Source organism: Solea solea, chromosome 1 (assembly GCF_958295425.1).
Source record: "Solea solea chromosome 1, fSolSol10.1, whole genome shotgun sequence".
Classification (NCBI taxonomy): domain Eukaryota; kingdom Metazoa; phylum Chordata; class Actinopteri; order Pleuronectiformes; family Soleidae; genus Solea; species Solea solea.
In genome coordinates this window covers 40,840,911-40,865,002 of record NC_081134.1, presented here as the reverse complement: position 1 = coordinate 40,865,002, position 24,092 = coordinate 40,840,911, and the positions used below count along the sequence as shown (strand labels likewise).

Below are 24,092 nucleotides of genomic sequence, written 5' to 3'. Positions count from 1 at the left end.
TAAGAGATCTTCTGACCTATTGTGATTTCCTGTGGCCCACCACTTCATACCAAGTTATGAGGAGTTATTTCTGTTTGATGTTTTTTAAAGCAAACATTCATTTAACATCACAAATACATTTTCATTTTCCAGTTATATATTGTTCCATATCAAGACTTGTTTTGAACTTCTGTGAAATCATCAAAAATATTGTGTTTGCAATATGTTTGATATCGTTTTCATATCATTTTCATATTTCTCTCCAAAAAGTAACACATATTAAATAAACAGCACAAACATTACTCAGCAAAAATGCTTTATTTCATTTACATTTTTACAGTCTGTGCATAGTGAAGCATGTAATAAATAGGATTTTTGGATTGTATCTGATTCTAAATTGACCGGCCCCCTCCTGACCAGACTCAGTGCTCAGTGGCCCCCAGGTCATTTGAGTTTGAGACACCTGATCTATAGAAAACTATTGAGAGCAACAAAATGACTGGAAGAGACCCTCCTAACATCCTCCTAACCACTTCACGAGCTATCACATAATGTCACACCACAGTTGTGGTGATTAAAAAACGTTTATTAACGGTCTTCAAATCAATCATGGGATTGTAATTCATGTGTTTACACAATCTGAACACGTTTCAGCGACCCTTAGTGGAAAATAAAACCAGTTAATTGCTACAACATCAAGGAATTTAGATAAGAAATGAGATAAATCTTCAGATTGACCCTGATCTTCTGTACAACTGATAAAATTTGTGAAGTCACAGCAAATTCTTGGTAAGAAGCATGTACATGTCATAAAAGAAAAACCCAATTAAGTTGTTGTTCATCCATGTCATGTCATGTCAAATGATCCCCCTTTGAGTTCAATCATTTATTTACATGCTACTTATGAAAAGACACAATATAAAACTCAAGGAACCTAATCTGGGGATCTACTTGTTCTATGAAATCTTCAAGGAGAGTCCATCACAGATAAGATAATGCACCCTTTGCCAACTCCCCAACAAAGGCAGGAGCTTTAAAGGGAGTGGTTTGCACAGCTGTGGGACAGCATTGTTGTTCAGACACCTCCGAGTGTGTGTTTGTTTGTTGCTCCGTCTGCAAGCATGGCCACAGACTTTTCCAAGAATGCAGAGGAGAGGCCGGAGCCTCAAAAGGCAGAAATAGTTGGTAGGTTGAGCTTTTTATTTAACTTTTGTCAAATCAATAGATGCATTGATTTGTCAAATCACTGATTTAATGTTTTTTTTTCTCACCAAAAAAAACCAAAAAGGGAACATTCCCAGTTGGTTACAGGGCACACTGCTGCGAAATGGCCCCGGCCTCTTCTCTGTGGGGGAAACCAGTTACCAGCACTGGTTTGATGGGATGGCAATCATCCACAGCTTTGCCTTCAAAGACGGTTCGTGTGGTCACTTCTTACCTGAACGACTTGAAATAAATGTTGTTAAAGAAAGTCGGAAGGCTATTTTTTTTTAAAATGATGATTGCTTTACAGTTTGTGGCTTTGTTTTGTGTCTTAAAGGTGAAGTGACCCACAGAAGCAGATTCCTCCAGAGTGACACCTATAAAGCGAACATGGCTGCAAACAGGATAGTTGTGTCGGAAATGGGGACAATGGCTTACCCAGACCCGAGCAAGAACTTCATTTTCAAGTAAGAATACTCCCCAATTATTATTATTATTGTTTCATCAGGTTAATTTGACTTCTTTTAAACTGTATTTCCAATTATGTACAAAACGGAATGCACTTCCCCTCTCCTTAGATTCTTTAACGCTTTATATCTGCTGTGATTTGAGGACATTTTGATGATCTTGAGACTTGATACACTTCCTACATATATGCAGTACATAAATATTATTTGAAGGTTTTGTTTGGTTTGTTATCTTCTTGTTTTCTTCGAATTGATTCCCTCATTCTTTCATTACACGCTGCTCCCATCTCTCTTGATGTTTTTCTCGATCATGCTTATGCATGAGGATTATCAGTGCTAGGTGTTGCATGCTGTTTTCTGTCATTTAAAAAATCAGATGCAAATGAGCCACACATTTCTCACCCACCGTGAGGAGATAGTAGAGTCTTTTGTGAGGGATCCTTTGCCTTTATCGCCTTTCTGATTCAAATGTGCCTTTTTCTTTTCAGAGCGATCACCTTTCTCAACCACACAGTGCCTGACTTCACTGACAACGGCGCGAGCAATATCATCAAATATGGAAACGACTACTTTGCCACCTCTGAAACCAACTACATTCGCAAGATTGATCCTGTAACGCTGGAGACTCTGGACAAGGTAAAACTCTCTCTTGGTCAGTTTTAACACACACATACACAATGAGGTGAAGCTCACGTGTTTCTGTGTCACACAGGTTGACTACTTGAAGTTCCTGCCTGTGAACTTGGCCACATCCCATCCACACTACGACAAGGAGGGCAATGCCTACAACTTTGGAACGGCGATAGCCGAGAGGGGAAAGACGAAATACGCTCTGTTCAAAGTCCCTGCAGCTTCAGAGGAAGGTATGCACATGAACCTGATAACCTGCTCCACGCTGTCCCGTTACCTCTCCTCCTATCACATGGACTTTGCAGCTGCAGAGAAAAGGAAAGTGATTGGGAGATGTTCCTGCAGCTTTCTGTCCCCACTGACTGTTTGGAAATCTCAGGTCTTCCACAATGTACTATCCAGTTTTCAGTCGTTGAAACCCAACAGCAAATCAAAATAGATCCCTCTTACGATCTGCTTTTATGAACATAAATGTTCACCCCTGCCTTTCACAAGCACATCAGGCTCTTAATTGCATGTTACTGGTTTATTCTCAGGCTATGAAAACCAACAATTTTCCTTCATTTACGACGTACAAACATATTTATTGTCATTACTGATTATGTTACATCCTGGTCCTTAAACAGTTCTTCTTCTTTTTTTACTTCCTTCTGCAAGTGGGCGTAAGAAAGCCCGTTCTGAAGAGCGCGGAGGTGTTCTGCACAGTTCCCTGCCGCTCCCTGCTCACACCGAGCTACTACCACAGTTTTGGCATGACGGACAACTACTTCATCTTCATCGAGCAGCCTTTCAAACTGGACATCGCCCGGATGGCCACTGCGTACATGAGGAGAGTCAGCTGGGCCAGCTGTATGAAGTTCTGCCCTGAGGAAAATGTAAGGGAACTTTGCTCTCTATGTGCTCACAGTACTGTTATAGTACAGCGACTATAATGATTTAAGATGTAATGAGGAGGTAACATTATGGCAATTCCTTATGGAAAATGTGTGAGGGACAAAAGGAGGATGAATTTTACCTTTATAATATTTAGGGCTTGTTCTAATTATTTGTAGTTTAAGTTTTCTGATTTTTCAGCTTCTTAAATGTAAACATTTACTGACATTTTATAGACCAAACAAGTACTCACTTAATTAAGAAAATAATGGACAGATTATTCATGAAAATAAATGTAATTATTGATTATGATTCTCAAACCATGGTAGTCTATTGTAATACTAATAAACAAGCCATATATATATATATATATATATATATTTGGAAATAACATGGTATTACTGTAATATTATCTCATTTATTCATTGTATAAAATGATATTACCATAACTGTGTGAGATAGTTACTGTACTCATACACATGTCTTTCTTCCCCAGACTCTGATCCACCTGATAAACAGACAGACGCGCAAAGTCGTCGAGACAAAATACTACACCGGACCAATGGTCGTCTACCATCACGTGAACGCTTTCGAAGAGGACGGTCACGTGATCTTTGATGTCATCGCCTACAATGACAACAGCCTTTACGACATGTTCTACCTGAGCAAGCTGAAGGACAACGACGGCTTCCACGACGACAAGTATTTCAAGCCAACCTACCGGAGATTTGTGCTTCCCACCTACTCGGACAAGGTGGGCTTAAGAACAGGAGATGTTGATGTCTTGAAAATGTTCCTCACAAATAATATTCTAACTGGGGGCTTTTTTTCCAGGATGTTGCAATTGGCGAGGACTTGGTGCAACTCAAGTACACCACAGCGAGCGCGGTGAAGGAGAAAGATGGCAAACTCCTGTGCCAGGCAGAAGTTATGTGTGAAGGTAAAAAGTGCTTCTCCTTTAACTTCTCACGTTGGGTGTTTTGTAAATTCGTTTTTCATACAATTTAACCCTCAAATTGCCGTGGGAATAATACACAACTCCTTATATGGACATCCTGGGGGTGTGTGTTTATAGGTCACATATTCAGGCTTTAAAAATGCTTCTTCTTATGTGTTGTTAAGTCAAAGTTATGATTAATTTTATATCGCATTTTCATTAGTGATATAAAGTAGCAATCATTGTGCAGAAGTCATTTATTTTTCTTTTTGTTCATAAAAACGAGCCAAGTGAACTTTGAACTTTGAACTGTGACGTTCAACTTTCACAAATTAAATCCGATTTTAAACATTTAAGCAAGTACTTGTTGCCCAGGTGTGTTTATAAGAATGTGCAATATAGAGTGCCTTATAAAAAAATGTAATTTTCACCAACTTTATAGCCTCTGTATATACTTTACTTCTGTGTTCTAAGGGTTAAATAACAATATTTGTATGTTTTGTTTTTTCTTCTTCTTTCTTTCAGGTTTTGAACTACCCAGAATTAATTATGACGTCAACGGCAAGAAAATCCGCTTTGTCTATGGGAACTGCGTGGCACAATCTGCACTGGCAAACAAGGTACTTTTCGACTTTAGCGGAACAGAAGAGATGATGGATGAATGAGACTCATTCATCTCATTCGTGTTTGCTTTGTTCTTCTGCAGCCTTGGTCTCTTCTGGCAGAGACTTTAGATTCAAGGCCATCAGGAAAACAATTGTTCCATGGTCGCATTGTTATTGCAGATCACTGAAGCCAGTTGAACCACCTGGGAATCTCCTGACCGCGCAACTGTAGTTGTTATGCATTGTTGGAATGTGAATTACCAATCGTGTCAACAAAGATCAAACCACTTAATGGATGTCGCTGACACATCCTTTTCCATCGGGCATCCGTGTACGTAAACAGAAACAATGGAGAGAAGCGATAAAAGTGCCCACAACATCAAAATCTAGAGATATCATGTCTACAAAGAGGAGGGTGTAAAATGAATTCATCAATTAGATATTTTTACACATTCCCAAGTGACATGTAATGCAAGAGCACAGAGGTTTTACACAGTATAGAATCCAAATAAATAAAAAACATTAAATGCACTCAAATTCCTGATATCTCAGAGCATTGCTTACAAAGCATAGCTGATTAAAGGGTTAAAGGTGACCTCGGAGATGAACCCAGGCAATACTGGGAAAACAGTTGTCAGCGCTCTAACATGCACAGCCTGCTGGCTGACCTATGGTCTATTTAAATGTTTTATAACTGTTCCGAGTATGTGGCTTGTGATTGACACAAAGGGCAAACAGTCCTTATCTACAAGATAAACAATTTATTCAATGTATTTCATGTGTTGTTCCAGATAAAACCATTGAGAATTCAGTGAGATTCCAATGACTCACGAGAGGGTCTGAGAATAGAAATGGATTTTGCACTCACAACCTTAAAAAGCAACTTTCGTTCATGGATTTTGCGAGCTAATTACTAGGTAGCCAAACCCTCCTCCATTGCTATACAATAAAGGAGAAGTCAGAATGCTAAGTTCTAATAAAACATCAGAAACCAGCCCTGTCAATTCAGAATGTGTCTCTTTTGTCTACTTAAGATTGGCAAGTTTGACACCGAAACCAAGAAAACTGTTTACTGGAATGAAGACAACTGCTGGCCGTCAGAGCCGGTGTTCGTCCCCAGACCAAACGGAGAGTCAGAGGATGATGGTGAGTCTTTGCACAATGTGACGTTTGATATAGAGAGCAAATTTGGTTTGAAAACAGACTAGTTGACATACTTTCTTAGTTTACTTAGATATCACATGACTGACCACTAAATATGATAATAAAAGTAAAACCTGCTGCCATCGGATGTCATTTCTGTGCCGTTGCCGTTTGTTTTTCTGCTCCGTCTCCACAGTAAATCCTTTATTTTCTATATTTGCAGGTGTGGCTTTAGTATCAGTCATCAACTCCAACCCAGGCCAGTCGGATTTCATTCTGATCCTCGACGGCCGAACATTCAAGGAAGTAGCAAGAGCAAACGTCAACACCGAGCTCCACAAGGACGTGCACGGATTCTTCATTCCACAAGTATATTAAGTCACTTTGTATATACAGTATGTGATGATGCCTGCAGAAAAGTGATCCACTACAGTATGACACACACACACACACACAGTTCTTTGAGTATTGAAGAACACTGTGTTGTTTCGTGTAACGAGGATCCACAAACTGCAGTTTATCTCTGTAAAATCACTTGGATTGTAACTAAACATTATTTTTTATAGCTGATTTGTTGAAGCGTGTACATATATGTGTTTTTATGTAGTCATGCCGTGACTGTTTGTGAGTTTGAAGTAAATAAATGTAACCAACCCCCGCAAGATTTTACACGTTCTCTTTGGGTGCAATTTGTCCTTTGTCACTTTGCCCTCAGTGAGCTTCACATTGCGATTTATCTCGTAGTCTAACCTGTAACCCGAGCTTAACTCTGTTGATAGGTGGAGCTACGTGACCTGAGAGATTATCAGTACATGACAGCTTTCTCTCTGAGAAGTGGGTTTGTCGTGTCACAGCGTCTTCATGTACTTTGTCATTTACATACAATTATGACCCGTGACTTGGCATTGGTGGAACAGTGGCTGGCATTGTTGATTATTATTTCTCAAAATGAGTTTTTGAGGGCCTAAGCATGCTCAAAAGCTCACGAAACTATGCGGCTGCATCAGACCTGGTGAAAATGTAGGAAGGAGGTCAGTGGTTTGGATGTCCTCCCTGTGTGTGTTCTCTCAGGGGTTCTCAGGGGGTCAAGTTAACCCAAATTAACCATAGGTGTGCGTGTGAATTGTGTGTCTATAGGTTGCCTTTTGCTCCCCCTGCAGCCCACATGTGGAGGATAAAGCAGTAGAGTGGATAAATGGATTTGACATTTCTTTGACCACTAGAGGGAGACAGAGACTGGGTTTACTCTTGGTTTAGTCTTTCTAGCAGTTGACAGGACCCTACACACATTAACTTTGTTTTGAAAGAGTTTAATTTTTCACTAGCAGTGTTTAAAACTGCACGTCAAACCTGGCAAAGTCAGATGTGGGGACATCACATAGTTTAACACAGAAAACATGACTCATGAATGACGATACACACCTAACAAACCTCACTTATTAAGTTATCCTTGACCTTGTAGCTACGTTGTAAAAACAAAATGCCCACAAACTCAGATTTTTGACATAATTCTACATCAATAAACTGTACCATTTCAAATCTTTCTAAAAACAAAATGAACTGATCAGATATGGATGGAATATAAAAAGTAACAATTACACAAATATATCAGTGTTATACAACATTAATTTGAGTGCATGTTTAATTAGTATCACAAATCAAGGCAGTTTATCCCACAGCTACTATTGTGGTATTAAGAGGGCTGGTTCCATTCTCTATAAAAAAGGTAAATCAATACAAAATGACTGGTAGTCTGTACAATCCCAACAATAACTAGTCTGGCGGACCCTATAATCCACAGTATGTGACGTGTATATTCACAAAATACAGAGCAATAATAATAATAAATATAAAAAAACCCTCGGTGTCCATCAGTGCAGTCAGTCTTGTAATTCTTCTAATCTCCAGCAGCAAATAAATGATTTCTCTTAACGCCCACTATCAACAAATCATATTTGGATAACGCTGAACGAACGATAGTGTATTTAAAATGTTGACACTGAGAGGGATAATTAAAGATGACTGAATACACAAGATTACATGTCATTGAAAAAATGCTGTTAGAAAACTACTAGCAACCATGTTGATGGGTTTTTTTTGTCTCGTACAAAATGTTCACAATGTGAATCACAGTTGTAAATCGTCTATCAGTTGCATTTTATATATTATTGGACACTTTCAAAGATTTTCCTATTCATTGGTAATCTACAAAAAAATCTTAAGAGTTAGGACTCATATTAAGAAATAATCTTAATATACTGCACTCAGTATGGGATGTTAAGTATAATCAGACACTGGCTGCATCTGTGTCAGTGTGTAAGAGAAAAAGTATATAAAGTAGAGTATACATACATACATTGCCTCCCCTAGGACGTCAATTAGAAATCTGTTTCACTCCAACACCAAGGAGATGGATGAAATCTATGCTCAACCCAAAATAAATAAACATAAGAAATAATTTAAGGAGATTATAAATTGGCATTAATAGGTAATACGCAACTGTCCTGGGTTCTGTACCTGTAGAAATGAAATAAAAGGGGACAGGAGACTAATTCAGAGGAAACATTCCAGCCTGATCTAAAATCCTTGACTGACCTCTGTTCCCTTCTCTCTTCACCCTGCAAAAACACCGACAAACAGACAAACTGGCTCTGGTTGCAGACGTCATATACTGTACATCACATCAACAAACTGTAAAGGAAAGGCACAGAGGAAAGGAGGCGTGAAAGTATATGGGAACACTCCCAAGTGCAGAGGGGACGCCGCATTGTAGTTGATGGCAAGCCGGATGTTGGCAGCAGAGGATTTCGCTGTGCGTGTTTGTCGTTATTGAGTGAGATGGTGCGGTCGGCTTCCTAGCGGCCAGGGTTTGAGTCCGTAAACATCCAGCGCTGGTTGCCGTTTAGTTGCTCTCACCTTGAGAGTCTTCCTGTTTGGCTGCAGAGCCCTGGCTTTGCTCCACATCTTCTCCTTTTTCACCTGAGACAGAGAGAGACACGGGAAGTGAGTTTCATGCATCAGTTGAGACTTGAGTGAAAGCAGTGGTGTGAACGAGGTTGGCTATAAATAAGAGTAAATAACTCCGAGCAGCATATTCCTTTAAAATAATACTATACTTGATGATTTGTGTATTTTTGGCTAAATTAAATCTGGCAGGAACTCATATTTTGAGGTTTTCTTAAGTATAAACGTATATGTTCCTAACCCAATGACTACTTCACCTTAACTATTTATATCAGGGGTCTCAAACTCAAACGACCTGGGGCCCGACGAGTGTCCACTCTGTTCATGTGGGAACTATGTGGGAAATAGGCTTAAAATCATATCACAATAAAGACAATACGATATTCATGAATGATATTTCACAGAATTTCAAAGTAAAAGTGTTACATGGAATGATACAGTTCACAATAAAAAAAAACATTTGTGATGGAAATTGAAATCAAAATAACATATAAAAACACTAAACATGCTCATATGTATATAATTTTGCATTAAATACATTTAAGATTATGATTATAAAAACTTTGCTCCCTGCTCATGACAATAGCTTTTTTATAGCACTGATATAAAGTGGCGGGCGGCATACAATCAAGTGGGGGTTGCATGTAGGCCTGTAGGAACTTAAAGTTTATACATCTGCCGACTCCTTTTCAAATGTAAAAGCAACAGATAAAGAATTGTAATTGAAACATAGTCTGTGGGAAAATGAGCCCACTTCTCACTTGATTTCCAATGATTTACCGCTCGTCTTTTGACAGGCCTTTTCGAATGGGAACGATTTACCCATAGAAATCTAATCTGCCCCCACCACTGAACATTAAATCACTTTAAAGACCCACCTCTTCTCCTTGGCCGTCACTTCAGGATAAGAATAGTCAACCTGGACACTTTTATCTGGGTCTTTACTATTTTACTATTTTATTATGTTACTATTATATTGTTTTATGTTTTTATAGATTTTTAAGATTTACAGTATACCTATACAGCCGGTATTATCCAATTGGTGTCCAGTTGCAGGGGACATCTGTGAATTTCCAGTTGAAAGACCACTACTGGTTGCCATTTGAGTTGGAGCAGAAAACACCAGAGGAATTGTTGTTGTTGTTGTTGTTGTTGTTTTTGGAAGGAAATAATGATATCCTTACCTGACTGGTTGACGTTGAGCTGTGCCAGACTCTGTGACAGGTCACTGGGTCCCTGTGCTCCAGCGGCTGCTTGGATTTCATGGACGGCGTTTCTGCGACCGGACCGCCGCGAGGCAATGAAGTCCTCGTAGGTCACCTCGACATCCGTCATAGCTGGCAAACCTCACCATAGCAGGATCTGGCAAACACACACAGATGAACACATGCTACGTATTCCAGGAAAAAAACTGCCTTGTTGACAGTGAAGAAAGTGACACAGTGTGTTACCTATTCACTCCATCCCTCCCTTCTTCTATTTTGTGACCTAATCCTTGATTAATCTATTTTAATCTCAGTTTAGGATAGCGTTGACACGGGGTGACACAGAGGCGACAAACTGTGGGGGGGAAAAACACAAGTGAGGGTGAACTAATGCAATACAATGACCGAAACCACACACTCAGAGGGATAATTATGGTGCCAAGGCAGGCTGTGCCAAACTCAAATGTCATCCCACATGTACTAGACAAAGAGCATGATGGGAACTGTGTTGCCACACAGATTTAGGTTAAACCCTTCTGTTGACATTTCCATGCTCTGTGTCAATCTGTGCATGTGTGAGGCCGCCCTTCAGCACAATATAGGTCCCGCCCCCCTGCCCCCATTTATGTGTCTGTCTTTTTTTTTTTTTACTTCATGAATTTCAGCACGTGAACATTCCAGACACACATTCATTTGTGGCTATTTCCAGCGTCGTGCAAGCTGTGGACGTTCCACGGCTATTTTTGGACACCTCCACTGTCACGTGAGCGTGATCCCACTCAGCTGTCACTCTCAAAGCCACGTCACGCTGGGGCAAGGCCCAACAGATGTTCGTGTACGCATGATGATGGCAGACAGACGCAACATGGGGACGCAACAGATGACACCCCGACAACAACACCACAGAAGCAGCTTGTCCTCTCGTTCACAGACACCGAGTGCGTCGTCTTCACATGAAGCTTCAGGCTTTTCTGATTATTCGTCAACTTTATTTATTCTTTTAGTCGATTTGAAACTGCTGATGAGAAGAAAAAAATATATTTTAGATGGAAGAGGGGGTTTATATTTGTAGCTAAAAGTGACACAATGTTCATGACATATTCTGTGCTCATACTGTTGTGCAATATGTGTGTTTATGTGTATTTGTTACTTTTACTGGCATAAATGCTAGTCCACATGGAGACTAAAACCTGGTCCTATTGAGACAGCGGTTAGGTTTTCAGGCTGAGATTTAAATTGTGGTTAGTTACGGTTACAGTTAGGCTTTTACTGGACTGGTTATGGTTAAGATTATGGATAACTCTTTGCATAGGCCGTCCAAATGAATGGAAGACAATGCAGTGTCCTAAGAAGAATAGATGTGCATGTGTGTGTCTTGTTATATTTGTGGCTTTGTGAGGACCAACATCGTATAAACCAAGGGTGTCAAATGTACGGCCCCATCAGAGGGTCCAAACCGGCCCCCTGGATGAATTTGTGAAATATTGTATTTGTCTGTTCCAGATACCTGTGGCTGTTTATGTGCCTTTGTAAATGGTTGACTTGGGCGTAATATTGTTGAAATTGCACTTATGTTTCTGGAGAAATTTCATGTTTTGTAAAAAGACACTTAATTTAATGTAAAACAAAGGGAAACATTTGGAGTGCTTGTTGTTAATAGATTATTGTGCCCACTTGAGATTAAATTGTTCTGTATGTGGCCACTGAACTAAAATGAGTTTGACACTCCTGGTATAAACAATACGAAGTGTGGACATTTTGGCTTAAAAGGGCTTTTTGGGGGTTAAGACCTTGTTTTAGGGTTTGGCGTTTCGTTGTGATGGTTAAGGTTCGGGTAAGGGGCTAGGAAATGCATTATGTCTATCAGTGTCCTCACTATGAATGAAGTGCAAATATGTGTGTTTGTAAGAGACAGGGAAAGATGAGGTCACCACAATATTCCTCTAAAAATCTGATATAACAAATGATCAAGTCACTTAATAATACAACAGGCCCATGTGCTCTGTTCTCTTTGTCACTGACCGAGAAGTGACGGACAGGGAGAGAAAAACTTGGCTCTTGTGCTACTGTTTCATTTGTCATGGTGATTTGTCCTGAAGCCAAAACAGAGAATGAATTGGCAGTGATGAGGCAGTGCAGGAATAGGGTTCTGTTATTCTAGGAGCCATAACAATCTATCCATCCTTTGTTTATAACCAATATCTTAGCAGGTTCTGAAGACTGTGCAGCGTTTTAAATCTAAATAAAAGCTGCGATGGTAACATGATGAGTTATTCATCATGTGATTATTATTTAAGTGCCTTTGCATTAAACTGCCTTTTTAATCCAATGTGGTCTTAATCATTCATATGCTCCAACACATTAAGGGCTTAAGTGAATGTATCCGTGCGCATGCAGTGAGTGGGCTTCTCCAATAAATCACTCACACTGTTGACACTGTGAACTGAAGATGGAGTCTTTGCGTAAAGACGCCTTGTTGTTGTTGTTGTTGTTGTTAGATAATGCAGGATCAAGACGCTCAAAGTGATCACACATACAACAACAGCTTCTGTCATGACAAAGACCCACATGGAGTTCAGTCAGCGCAGCCTTAAATGTTGATTTACGACGTGAATAAAGGTGGACGCACACTTCCTGCTGCAGTAATAATGTTCATGATCAGTGTTGTACCTGTTTAAGAGTTGAAGGGCTCCAGAGTATTGGCAGGGATCAATCACATCACATCTGTGCACCGCGTTTATTCTCCTTTGCGCTCCAGAACGAGGGTTCACTGACGTCAAGTCACCGATACCAGACAAACACTTCCGGGACAAATTTCAAAATAAAAGCGGGGCCTGGAATGAACCCTGTGTGCATAATGGTGAAGAAGTCCTATTCAATTATATAGACTTCCGTATCATCCAGTATGTTTACACACAGCATCTCTCAACTGAGGGCATTTATAAAAATAAAAATAACAAGCCCACATGATTTTGAAATATACATATTCACGGGAGATTTTTATCTCACAAAATAAAAAGTGCTATTGTTGTAATATTGAGTCAGTTACACAACAAGGAAATTTGCAATACAATCAAGTCAGCATGTCAGTACAGGACAGGGCAGTGACTGTTTGATGTGTGTGTATGTGTGTGTGTGTGTGTGTGTACATGTCTTTAGTAGGCTGTGTGGACCAATTTTGTCAAACAAGCCTATCTTTCTGATGACATTGTGACCTTGTGAGGAAACTTTGCCTGGTCCACAGAACTTTAGCAGGATTTTTAAGGATAAAGACCTGGTTTTAGGGTTAAGGTTAGAATTGGGTTGGGTCAGGGGCTAGGGAATGCATAATGTCTATAAGTGTCCACACAAAGAATGCAAAACCAGCGTGTGTGTGTGTGTGTGTGTGTATGTGAGAGAGAGAGAGAGCAAGAGAAAGAGCACAAGCAGAGAGAACCGCTGTGATCAGAACAGTGATCTTGTTGTGATGAGTGCACAGAGGCCAGAGCCAGTATCAGTATTCAGTGTCACATTGACTGTGGTCTTGTTACATCTGGCTGTGAATTAGTCTATTCAGCTGACACACATGTGCTCAATATGCCGAACTGGGAAGTCTGAGTGCTTGTTGAGCCAACAAAAGGGGGGAAATGTCCCAACTTGATATTCAGAGGTCAGGGGGAAGTGAAAGCTGTAGGCTATATTATTCTTCAAATTTTACTTAAGAAGAATCAAATGCAGCGATAAAATATTTTTGTTGGCAACCTCTTGATGATTTCACTGAAAATAAGGAAGGGTTACAACTGATATCTTACTCATTGAAAATGGTGAGATGCTTTAAGGCCATATTTGGGAATATTATACTGGGAACATGAGAACAGAGGTTGCCTCCCAGGCCCCACCTTCTGTTCAAAGTGCACACTGCATTAACTGAAACTGTGGTGCTGTTTATTATCAACCAATCAAATGCACTAATGTTAGGACATGAAGCGACATTTGACTAGCCAGTTGCTATTGGTTGCCAAAGATGAGCAGCGTCAAGATAGATCAACGTCAACACTCGCCTTTCTGCACACTTTGTCTTTGCTCTAGAACGGAATAATAACACACAATTACCGACGACAATAGGAATCAAAGGTTATTTAATTTATGATATCAAAAACAACCGGGAAATAAAAGTTGAAAACGCTGACTTGCTATTTGTTTTCCCTTTAATTAACTTCCTGTGCGGGGGAAATGCAGACAGTTCAATATTTATCAACGCAAAATGCTTTGATAAATATTGAACTGTCTGCATTTAAGGAAACAAAATTAAATGATACCAGCTAATGAATACATTTCATGCAAGGTGTGAAAGTGTTACGTTACAACATACAGTAATTGTACGATATAGATAGCTTTTATTTCATGTATTTGTGACCAGTAAGTTGTGTTTGAACGAAACCGGAAGTGTATATTAGCGAGTCATCTTGCTTCCTCTTTTCGCCTGCAGTGACAACGGCCGCAGCATCAAACAGACAAGGGGTTAACGTGATGATGGATGGACTGGAAGGTGAGAGGAACCGCTTTGTTGACGTAATTACAGCTCTTCTATGGCAATGTTCTGTGTAATTGCCCCTTCATTTTATTTTAGTTGACTCAATAATGCCCTCGGTCGCTGGTTTTGGTGGCAAAACCTCTGCTTTTGTTGAAGCTTTAGCCCCTGTTATGCTAGGTAGCGTCCGGGCCAAACATGAACCTATGGTGACGGCTGTCTCTCTCTCTGGGTGTGATCCCCACAGTTGCCACCGTAGTTATCCAGTGTTAGCATTATGCTACCAAATCATGCTTAAAATAAATGAAAGCAGTGCATTAGAAATGAGTTTGTTTTGTCAAGCAGTAAAATACACTTAGACTGACGTCACTAATAATTAATGGCCACAAATGTACGTTTTAATTGATCGAATTAACTATAAATCAAGGCATCAATGTGACACTGCTGTTTGTCAACATGTAGAACAGCAATGACCAAAAATGTTTGTTGGTTTGCTTCACACACATATATAAACATAACCCTGACCCAATTATTATTTTAATTATTTGCTAGTAATGTTATTTTTACACTGTTTTGATCTTGCAAAGTTATATTAGACTGTTCACATGCAGGAGAAAAGAAGGAAACTGTCCAAACACATTGGCCAAAAATATCAGCATCACACCAGTATAGCTTGGCATTGGCCTTACAAATCAGTTGACCTGTATTTAAATGTAGTAATCTCTTGACTTACTTGTTTTCCTTTATTTTGCAGATGATGAAGCTCCCCAGGAGCTGGTTCAGTGCAACACCTGCAAAAGATGTTTCTTCCCTAAAGTCCTGGTAAAAAAACATACATATACATTTATCTATCCTTTCATCATGTCTACAATGCAGAGATTTGAGATGAAAGTCATAACTGTTAAACTTTGGTGTTGCATTACCTTTCACCTTTCCCTTATCTTAACCCCCCTAAAGTTACTCCTGTGAAGTCAATTAAAGACTGGCTGTGGTTGCTGTGGTAACCGTGTTTTCCACAGTGATTATCAGCTGACAAGATGTGAGGGAGGTTGTTGATATGTGCTGTATATATGTATTATTTAAACATAAGAGTATAATAGTCTGAATAAGAGTATTTGTAATTAAAAACTTTGATGAAGATTATTATTATTATGATGCCAATGCTTATTTGCTAAAATACTGAGTGGACTTTACAGATACAACAATTAGAATACGTTGTAATTCTAACACTTTTTTGTGTTAAGCTGACATGAAAGAGCATTCATGCATGGTGCATTATTTTTGCAGGCTTACCTGTGAAGGTATATGACCGTGTTTACAATAACAGTCAAAGACATGTACTGTATATGTTTTATCGCATGTAGTCTGCAACAATTTTTTCTTTCCCTACAGGCAAAACACACTAAAATCTGCCAAAAGACGACGACCAAAAGGAGGAAAGTTTTTGACTCCAGTAGACAAAGAGCTGAGGGCACAGACATCCCTACACTGAAACCTATCAAACCAAAGGTAATGCTTTACCCAAGGATGGAGGTGGACATATTACACAAAACATCTAAGAGAGTAAAATTTGATTATTAGTTTAAGACAAACTTGCACATATAAAATCTTAATTGATTAAAGCCAAATTTCACATTGTTCTAGACTTTTAATTAAACTGTTGTGAAATTATCTGCTAATGGTCAGGTACTAGTTGATATTGACAGTGCTAGTTTTCACAAGTCAGGAGAATCTCGAGTACTTTTTTTTCTTTTCCATACAGCTTTTTACAACAAAGGGTCTCATGAGACACAATATATTATTTGCCTCTCACATGCATGCAATCAATTTTCATATACTTCTATTTTCTCTCTCACATATTGTACATACTGTATACTCTCCTTGTTTACATATGCAGTGGGGTCCAAGCATTTGAGACAGCTCTGAAAATCCCCAATATATTCATATAAATATGTCAATAATCAAAGTTTAATGAATCAAAGATATTTTAAAATGTATAATGAAGAACTATCTAATATTCCCTGTTTTGAGGTTATCAATCATACCAAAGAAAAGCAAATGCGGTAGCATTCTTTGTATTTTTTTTGTCTTTGCTGATCCATTCAGGACATTCAGCAATTTGTATTGGCAGAATTAAATGTAAACCACTTTCAATTGTATTTCAGTCACAAAGTTCATCTGCTACTGTGAAAGTAAGTTGATTTATCTTTTCATTTCTATTTGTCTTTTCTTTCTGTATATACAATGTGGAGCACCAAAGTTAACCAGCTGCAGCCCAGGAACATTTCACTCACTTTTTCTGACATTGCTTTCAAACAATGGCTTGAATAGGCTTGAGTATTTAAACTCATACTGGTGGTTGTTAAAAGGAAAAATGAATTCCCCACCTGCACCTGTCAACGCAAAACAGTCAAATGGAATTTCCTTTTCTTTTTTGGCTTCACGACTACCTTTTAAATCTGTCAAAGATTCAAATTATACTCGAATGACTCGGGGCTCTTTATTGCTTTACCTCTGCCAAAGGTAAAGTCTCAAAGTTAAATTAATGTCAACCTGGAGCTATAAATCATCTATATCACTTCTTCTTAGATCAAGGCAGTGAAGGGCACTCTGCCTTGTTTGTGCCCACTTTGAAGTCTGTTGCCTGTCAGTTGTTGTGATGTTACCAAAGAAAAAATATCCTCCTGTTTGTCACAATCTTGAGGGATGAGGAGTAAATGGGGCACCACTGGAAACAAGTATTGCAAATTCTCTCAATGTTTGTTAGACAAACATGCTTAATGTAATTGACTGTAACCTGATAGGAGGAAGTACAAAGTCACGTTGTTCTTGTGTTACCACTGAAGCAGTTCAGAGGACACCAAGTGAACTACTTCTGTCAGTCATCAAGTCTGGCTAAAGGAATAATTTCAGCATCATGGTGGCTCACTAACGTTTTCCTGCTTTGTTAATCATGGGACCAAGTAGAGGAGAATATTGAATCGTATTGTCTTTAGTCATGGGGACACAAGCCATGGTATCGCATGAAAAAGACGGTTAAAGCATCCGGTCTGTGTTGCTTCTGTCAGGCAGAGCCACCCAAGAAGCCTTCCAACTGGCGCAAGAAACATGACGACTTCATTGCAACCATCCGAGCTGCCAAGACACTCACTCAGGTCATTAAGGACGGGGGACCTTTACCTCCACCTCCTCCTCCTACGTATGACCCAGGTAAGAGAATTTAGAAGATTTTTAGGAGATAGAATGCCTCTGTTTGGTCTTTGTGAACACACATAATGTTACATTATTTGTATGCTGAAAACAGGCTCTGTCAAGCAAAACTATCAGACCTGATTAGGATAGTGTTTGTGTGTATATAACGGCAGCACAGGGGCAGATGACGTCATGGTCTCTGTTCTGATTTTCTCACTGTCCACAAGGGGGTGCTGCGGGGCTCTGTATTATGCCCTCTTTTATTTATCAGTTATATTTATGACCTTTGTCTGAACGTGTCATGTGTTAATTTGCATTTTTATGGTGACTACAGTTATTTACGTCTGTGGATCGACCCTTGTTCAGGGCATTGAATCACTGCAGAAAACCTTTGTAGCAGTCCAGCAAATGTTGCCAGGCGACACAAGGTCTAAACACCACAATACAGAGAAACAAGTGAGAGTTGTGTTGATCAAGCTTTGTGAACTCATTCAACCCTTTGGTTGATAGGAATGTAATGTATATTTTTTTTTAAATTTAAGAGTTACACACAACAGTTGAAACCGAAATTAGTACAAAATAGCTAGTGACCTGGGCTATATAACTAGAAAGTTTATATGTCAGTAAAGAAGACGTAAGCTGGTAAGTATCAGAATTCGGATTGGATTTATGTGTTTGCAGGGTGTTTTTACTTTAGTGTATTATTTACTCACCACCTGTGCCGTTTTCAGACTATGTTCAGTGCCCTTTCTGTCAGCGGAGGTTTAATGAGAGTGCAGCTGATAGACACATCAAGTTCTGCCAGGAGCAGGCCGCCCGTATGACCAGTAAGAGCAAGTTAGGAGAGACCAAGAAGGCCCCCAGTCGCACACAGGTACACACATACTCAAACGTGTAGAGCACACAAACAAACAATGTTTTGTGATGAAAGACATTTCCCACTATAAATCTGGTTTAATGCCCAATGTATTAAGCCAGATTTACATGCATGTACATGGGCAGCTTTACTTACAGCTCTGTGATTGTAAAAAAAAATCATGTGTTTTATTCAAGTCTCTCCGTGGATTGTGCCTGTATTATTGCTTTGTATTTTATACTTACTGTATTTGTATTTATTGAGGTTTTCGTTCTTCTTCTCCGTCTTCAGTTAAAACCTTCAGCTCCTGTGAAGAAGGCCAGTTCTCCTGCTGTGTCAACCATCCCGTCACCCTCCTCTCGTTTACCGCAGCGATCAGGTCCTGGACAGTCCACTGGTGAGAAACCACTCACCGGGTAGCACCGGGTAGTGTTTTCACACCACCCTGTTTCGTTCGTATATTCTGTTTTTAGCATGACACAGTTATAACTGTCCATGGACTACAGATGAAAGATAGCCTCTTGGTGGACTATGGCTCCGTTTTTTCTTTTTGTTTCTTTTTTTGTTGAATAATATTAATTGGAAAATCAAGTTTCTGTTTGGCCAGGGGAAGTGGACTACCATGATGTTGTCATGTATTATCATGTGTCTCACCCCCTCTCTTGCTCTAGGAATCCCCTCTAGTAAAGTCCCCTCTGCAGGTTCAGTAAGGAGTAATCTCTCTGGTCTCACAAGCCCTCCATCAGGGTCAGTACACACACAAACACAAACTTTACCCCTTACCCTAACCTTAACTATCACAACTATGTGCCTAACCATATCCCTTAAAACAGGTCTGAACACCCTTTTCAGGGTTAAGACCTGGTTAAGGGGTTTTAAATACAAGTATACACACACACACACACAAACACACACACACACACACACACTGCTAGCCCCAAACCATAAAATAATGTGATGAATTGTTAGTTCAGTTTATTGTTCCTTTATTTACAAGCTACATTACAACCTCCATTATTTTGCTTTATGTCTTTGATTTCCAAGAACCCAGCTGTTAAAGAAGTTAAATTGATAAAGAACATGCCGTGACAGGATCTTCAATCATAATAACTCAATGGCAATATGATTACTTTGTAGATTAGATTGTCTAATGCGAACTTCCTCATGATGATGCCTTCCTGTGATTAAAGGAAGTTGAATTTCTTTACATCCCTGGAGCTCAATATGACAAAAATATTACATTTACAATCTACCTTTATATTGTAACCTTTTGCTGTTGATCTATTTTTGCCTATTTTTGAATAAAATTGTTGATATAACAATATTATCAATATTTAGATGGGCTGATACCAGTCAGAAGTGTGATTTATAGCAAGTCACTAACAGCTTATATAGTGGCTTGCTATAATCAGAGGGGCTTGTATTTTAAACATCGGTTTCTCTTTTGTCTTCTCTCTTATTCTTCTGATAGTGTTGGAACAAAGACACGTGCTGTGAGCTCTGGCTATGGCTCTTTGAGGAACACTCACTCTGGACTAGGACTCAACAAGAAGAGAGTAGACACCAACATATCTAGGTGAGCTAATTCACTCGGACATTTGCTTGACAGAAAGTCAGATGAGACACTGTCTGACTAAGCTTTCCTGACCTCTTGTGGATTGTTGTTGTATTGCATACAACTCACTAATCTGGCCCCATCATGTAGACATACAAGGATGCTTATAGAATGGAATGTTATTTTAATTATCATCTTGTTTTTCAGGTTGTTTTTTTTTACTATGCATATTCTGGCATAATGGTGTCTTACACAAATAACCTTTACAGCATGCAGTTATAAATGTAAGTCACAGAAGTCCAGGATGTAATTTCCACACACAACACTAAAACAATCTTTTTATGTACACAACATTTTTAGCATCTAACATGATTGAAAGTATCACCAGCCCTTTTAAGTTATTCATATCAACTCTCTTTGTGAATTTCTCAGGAATGAAGTGGATGGCCGGGACGAAGTGGATAACGGTGGAATAAAGAGCAAGTTCTGTCACTCGTGTGGGACCAAGTACCCTGTTGAATCTGCCAAATTCTGCTGTGAGTGTGGAGTCAGGAGGATGTGTATTTGATGGTTTTCAGGAGTAGGAGGTAGAGGATAGAATATGGCAGCGCTCAAGGTCACATCAGATAGTCTCAGCAAACCTCATTTATACCCCAAGTTTTCAAACTTTTGTTTCACAGCAGTGAAGCGGCTGGCGACTTTGTTTTCCTTTCTTATCACTGTACACATTGAGCTGAGGATTAGGGCTGGTACGTTATCTCATATTTTTCACACGGTCCTGCGGAAGAGTGCAAATTCTGCCCTTTTACATAGGAGAGGTATAATAACTTCACTTTCATGATATAGGGAACTAATATGACAGAAACAGGGGCAACTCTGGTGAAGTTTATCAGCTGTATTCTTATTATAGGATTATAGGATTTTTCTGCTGGCTGCTGTTCCAAATGCCTCAGAAAATTGCTGTGAAATTCCGACGAGTCGAGCTCGAGGGTGGGTTGGAAAATGTTGGAAAAACAAGAAAGTTGAAGACAGAAAAGAGTTGGATAAATAATTAGAGGTGGGTGTGACTGCTCCTGTATGTGAATCCCCAGTCAACCATAATTCAAAACACATTCCTTAATCCCACCTGCATCTGCTTACTCACAGACAATGTTTTGTCATTGAAGTGCAATATGATTGACTACTGAAGAAAACAACATGTTTACGTAAAAGGAAACGTTTGGGGAATCTTTGGAGATATCGCCCTGATTTAACAGGGAATTGTCCTCTTTTAATGCTACTATAATAGGCCTGGTGTTTCTCGACAAATGTAGTATTTACTCCATCACCTTTACCGCCCCTCTCATTTTATGAAATAAGTTTTTTTTTATTTTTTTATTATTCCTTTAGATTTCACCCAAATGTATAATGGCTGCATCTTTTTATTCATGTTCTTTAGCATTCAAATTTGTTTTATTTCACTTTTTACAACACCTCAGTGGACTGAGGATTGTTACAAGTTTTCTTCTTGAGAGGCTTCCTCTTGAGTCAGTATTGAGTGCATTAAGGTATGTAGGATCAACAGTATGGTAACACTACCGTCATTTTAAATGCTTGATAAAACCATTAACATTATTTATCACCCCCACACAGTTCATTTACAGGTGGGACAGTAAGTATGAAAGGTCTTTTAATCGTGAACAGGTGTCTTTCAGAATGAGAGTTTCGTTCCAAGTTACAAAAATAAAATGACTACAATAAGTAGCACATGATGCAACATGACAGGAAATATTTGAACAGACCGGACAGGTATGTTTTCCTGTACCCGTGATTACACATTCTCGCTTACAGTTGTGCACTTAATGCCATGTATATTCACCATCAATAAACTTTGATGAGGAAAGCTTTGTCGGAGTTGTGGGTGTCCTTTTGAAGAGAGAAGAAGCAGGAAAGATGGTGCTGTAAAAATATGGATGATAGTTTTTTTTAAGGTGTGTTAAAGTTAAACAATTCTGCCCTTGCCATTAAAAGGAGACCTCATAGAACAGCCTTAATATTTGTGATTTGGTTTGGAGATACAGTAATGTTGGCGAATTTCCCCCACTTTTCCAGCATCATTTATGTTTTTACCCGGAAGAGTAACTGTTTCAATGATGTGGCTGATCTGTGTGTGTGTGTGTGTGTCAAACACCAATATTAGTCTTTACAGTCTTTGACCTTTGATTTCTGCTGAATTGTCTGTGTCCCTGGAGGAAAATCTGAAATACTGTTCTACTGTATGTACCATGGGAATGTGGTCGGAGTGGAGCTGAGGAATTTTTAAATAGAAAATAAAACAAATGATTTTATACATATATATATGAGGAAGAGGAGGGTGATGAGAGTGCAATTGATCTTCTTGGGAATAAATCTGACTATTTTAATGTTGGCGATAATGGTATAACTTAGAGCAGAATATTTTCTCAGGTGGTACTTGGTGTAAAATGTTTGAGACGCACGGCTATGTGATCAATTAACATGAGTTCCCATTCATTAGTGTCCAGAAATAAGCAAGTAAACTTACTATTTGAATAATGGCGATCATTTAGGATGATGAGCCTTTGCGTTGTTTCACATATAAATATATTTGGAATACATATATAGTCCATTGATTATATAAAATATTACTTGCTCATTTTACTGATATAAGCTGTAATATAATGCTTTGTGTATGGTCTCTGAGGCTGCATGCTTACATTTTACATGTACGCCTGACAGACAACTGACATATTTGAAAAATAACATACATACATAAACCAAAATATGTGGCAGTTAAAAACTTCAACCTGTATGCCCCCTTATATATTGCATATACAGATATATATATATATATATGTATATATATATATACATATATATATATATATTGCATATACAGATATATATATATATATATACACATGTATGTATGTATGTATATAAACATATATATATGTATATGTGTATGTGTATATATATATATATGTATATATGTATATATATATGCATATATATATATATATACACATACATGTACATGTACAGTCGGGCTGAGCCGTGAGCTGAAACCATCTCACTGTGGCAGAATATGCCTTTAAGATATCAAATCGCTCTCCCATGATTAATCAACACATCTGAAAGTGACAGCGAGACACTGAATAAAGCAAACTCCCATTACATACACAAAAAAAATGTCATGACTAGTCATGCTATCCAAAATGAAAGCAAAACTGTTGAGTACCTCAGTATTCCTTTAGTCATGCTTCAGCAGTCACTACTTAGTGCAAGTAAATGTAGCATATTCTTTTACAATCTTGAGAAAAAACAACTTTGTAGCTGCAATTTTTTGGTACACTTATGAACCGAATAACAATTTTGTGCTGAGCATCATTCACCTCTTGTGGACTCAGTCAGTTGACTTCTGCACACAGTATGTGGGAAGGGCTTAGGTATTTTCTTTTCCAGTTGGCTTAATAGCTTTTGTTCCTGTGTAGCTTGGAAATTCATCCAAAGAGTCAGTAGTCATTCAACACCCGCAGCAGCTGCAGGAAAGATATACTAGTGCCTGACAGGATTGCTTAAATGAAGTGGAAACATCCTCTCGTATAATCCATTGATGTAGCGTACAGAAGAGCTGCCGGTTGTGTTTTCTTTGCTACACAGCGTGCCGGGGCTCAGATGTCTGTTAATATGGCGTTAAGTATCTCGTAGCATTGAGTCACGGTCGACAGGAGTGCTTTGGCTTTGCAAAGTTTTTTAATCTCCTTGTTCTTGTTGTGCTGGTTCCTTCTCCGTCTTCTCGCTGGACTTGACCTCAAGCTGGGTTCTTTAGTCTAGTCAGTGGAATCACAGTCACAATGTCATAATTAGTGCCGATCATCAGTAAATAAACATTTTATTATTATTACTACTACTGTCATACAAGTACTGCTGTTAGTGTGATAATACCATTATGCTTTGCTGATTGTGAGGTGTT

The 24,092-nt window shown here is 38.9% G+C and overlaps 3 protein-coding genes across 4 annotated transcripts; 2 read left to right on the top strand and 1 right to left on the bottom strand.

Annotated features, from left to right (window-relative positions):
• The first annotated feature begins 1,042 nt into the window (after positions 1-1,042).
• Positions 1,043-6,506, top strand: bco1 (beta-carotene oxygenase 1). The gene is made up of 11 exons (XM_058630144.1): positions 1,043-1,164; positions 1,268-1,396; positions 1,520-1,649; positions 2,138-2,285; positions 2,362-2,512; positions 2,937-3,154; positions 3,649-3,906; positions 3,987-4,092; positions 4,615-4,709; positions 5,729-5,840; positions 6,061-6,506. The coding sequence occupies exons 1-11, from the start codon at positions 1,101-1,103 to the stop codon at positions 6,213-6,215; spliced, it is 1,566 nt and encodes a 521-aa protein (XP_058486127.1). The 5' UTR covers positions 1,043-1,100; the 3' UTR covers positions 6,216-6,506.
• Positions 6,507-7,131: 625 nt separating this feature from the next.
• pkia (cAMP-dependent protein kinase inhibitor alpha) lies at positions 7,132-15,337 on the bottom strand. 2 transcript variants are annotated; one of them, XM_058630176.1, is made up of 3 exons: positions 15,250-15,337; positions 9,986-10,163; positions 7,132-8,816 (listed from the first exon to the last, which is right to left on the bottom strand). In XM_058630176.1, the coding sequence occupies exons 2-3, from the start codon at positions 10,134-10,136 to the stop codon at positions 8,740-8,742; spliced, it is 228 nt and encodes a 75-aa protein (XP_058486159.1). In that variant the 5' UTR covers positions 10,137-10,163; positions 15,250-15,337; the 3' UTR covers positions 7,132-8,739. The 2 variants fall into 2 exon arrangements, with proteins under 2 accessions (XP_058486159.1, XP_058486153.1); XM_058630170.1 differs by lacking the exon at positions 15,250-15,337 and adding an exon at positions 12,677-12,804.
• zc2hc1a (zinc finger, C2HC-type containing 1A) lies at positions 14,309-22,005 on the top strand. Its single transcript, XM_058630157.1, has 11 exons — positions 14,309-14,330; positions 14,475-14,534; positions 15,271-15,338; positions 15,909-16,025; positions 16,682-16,708; positions 17,585-17,726; positions 18,440-18,582; positions 18,856-18,961; positions 19,236-19,311; positions 20,036-20,140; positions 20,552-22,005. The coding sequence occupies exons 1-11, from the start codon at positions 14,324-14,326 to the stop codon at positions 20,685-20,687; spliced, it is 987 nt and encodes a 328-aa protein (XP_058486140.1). The 5' UTR covers positions 14,309-14,323; the 3' UTR covers positions 20,688-22,005.
• Positions 22,006-24,092: the final 2,087 nt, after the last annotated feature.

Coding starts and splice junctions, on each gene's coding strand:
- bco1 (XM_058630144.1), top strand. CDS start 1,101: ATGGCCACAGACTTTTCCAAGAATGCAGAGGAGAGGCCGGAGCCTCAA. Junction 2,286..2,361: donor CGCTGGAGACTCTGGACAAG/GTAAAACTCTCT, acceptor TGTGTCACACAG/GTTGACTACTTGAAGTTCCT. Junction 3,155..3,648: donor AGTTCTGCCCTGAGGAAAAT/GTAAGGGAACTT, acceptor TTTCTTCCCCAG/ACTCTGATCCACCTGATAAA.
- pkia (XM_058630176.1), bottom strand. CDS start 10,136: ATGACGGATGTCGAGGTGACCTACGAGGACTTCATTGCCTCGCGGCGG. Junction 8,817..9,985: donor GCTCAACGTCAACCAGTCAG/GTAAGGATATCA, acceptor TCTCTGTCTCAG/GTGAAAAAGGAGAAGATGTG.
- zc2hc1a (XM_058630157.1), top strand. Junction 18,583..18,855: donor AGGCCCCCAGTCGCACACAG/GTACACACATAC, acceptor CTCCGTCTTCAG/TTAAAACCTTCAGCTCCTGT. Junction 20,141..20,551: donor GTAGACACCAACATATCTAG/GTGAGCTAATTC, acceptor TGAATTTCTCAG/GAATGAAGTGGATGGCCGGG.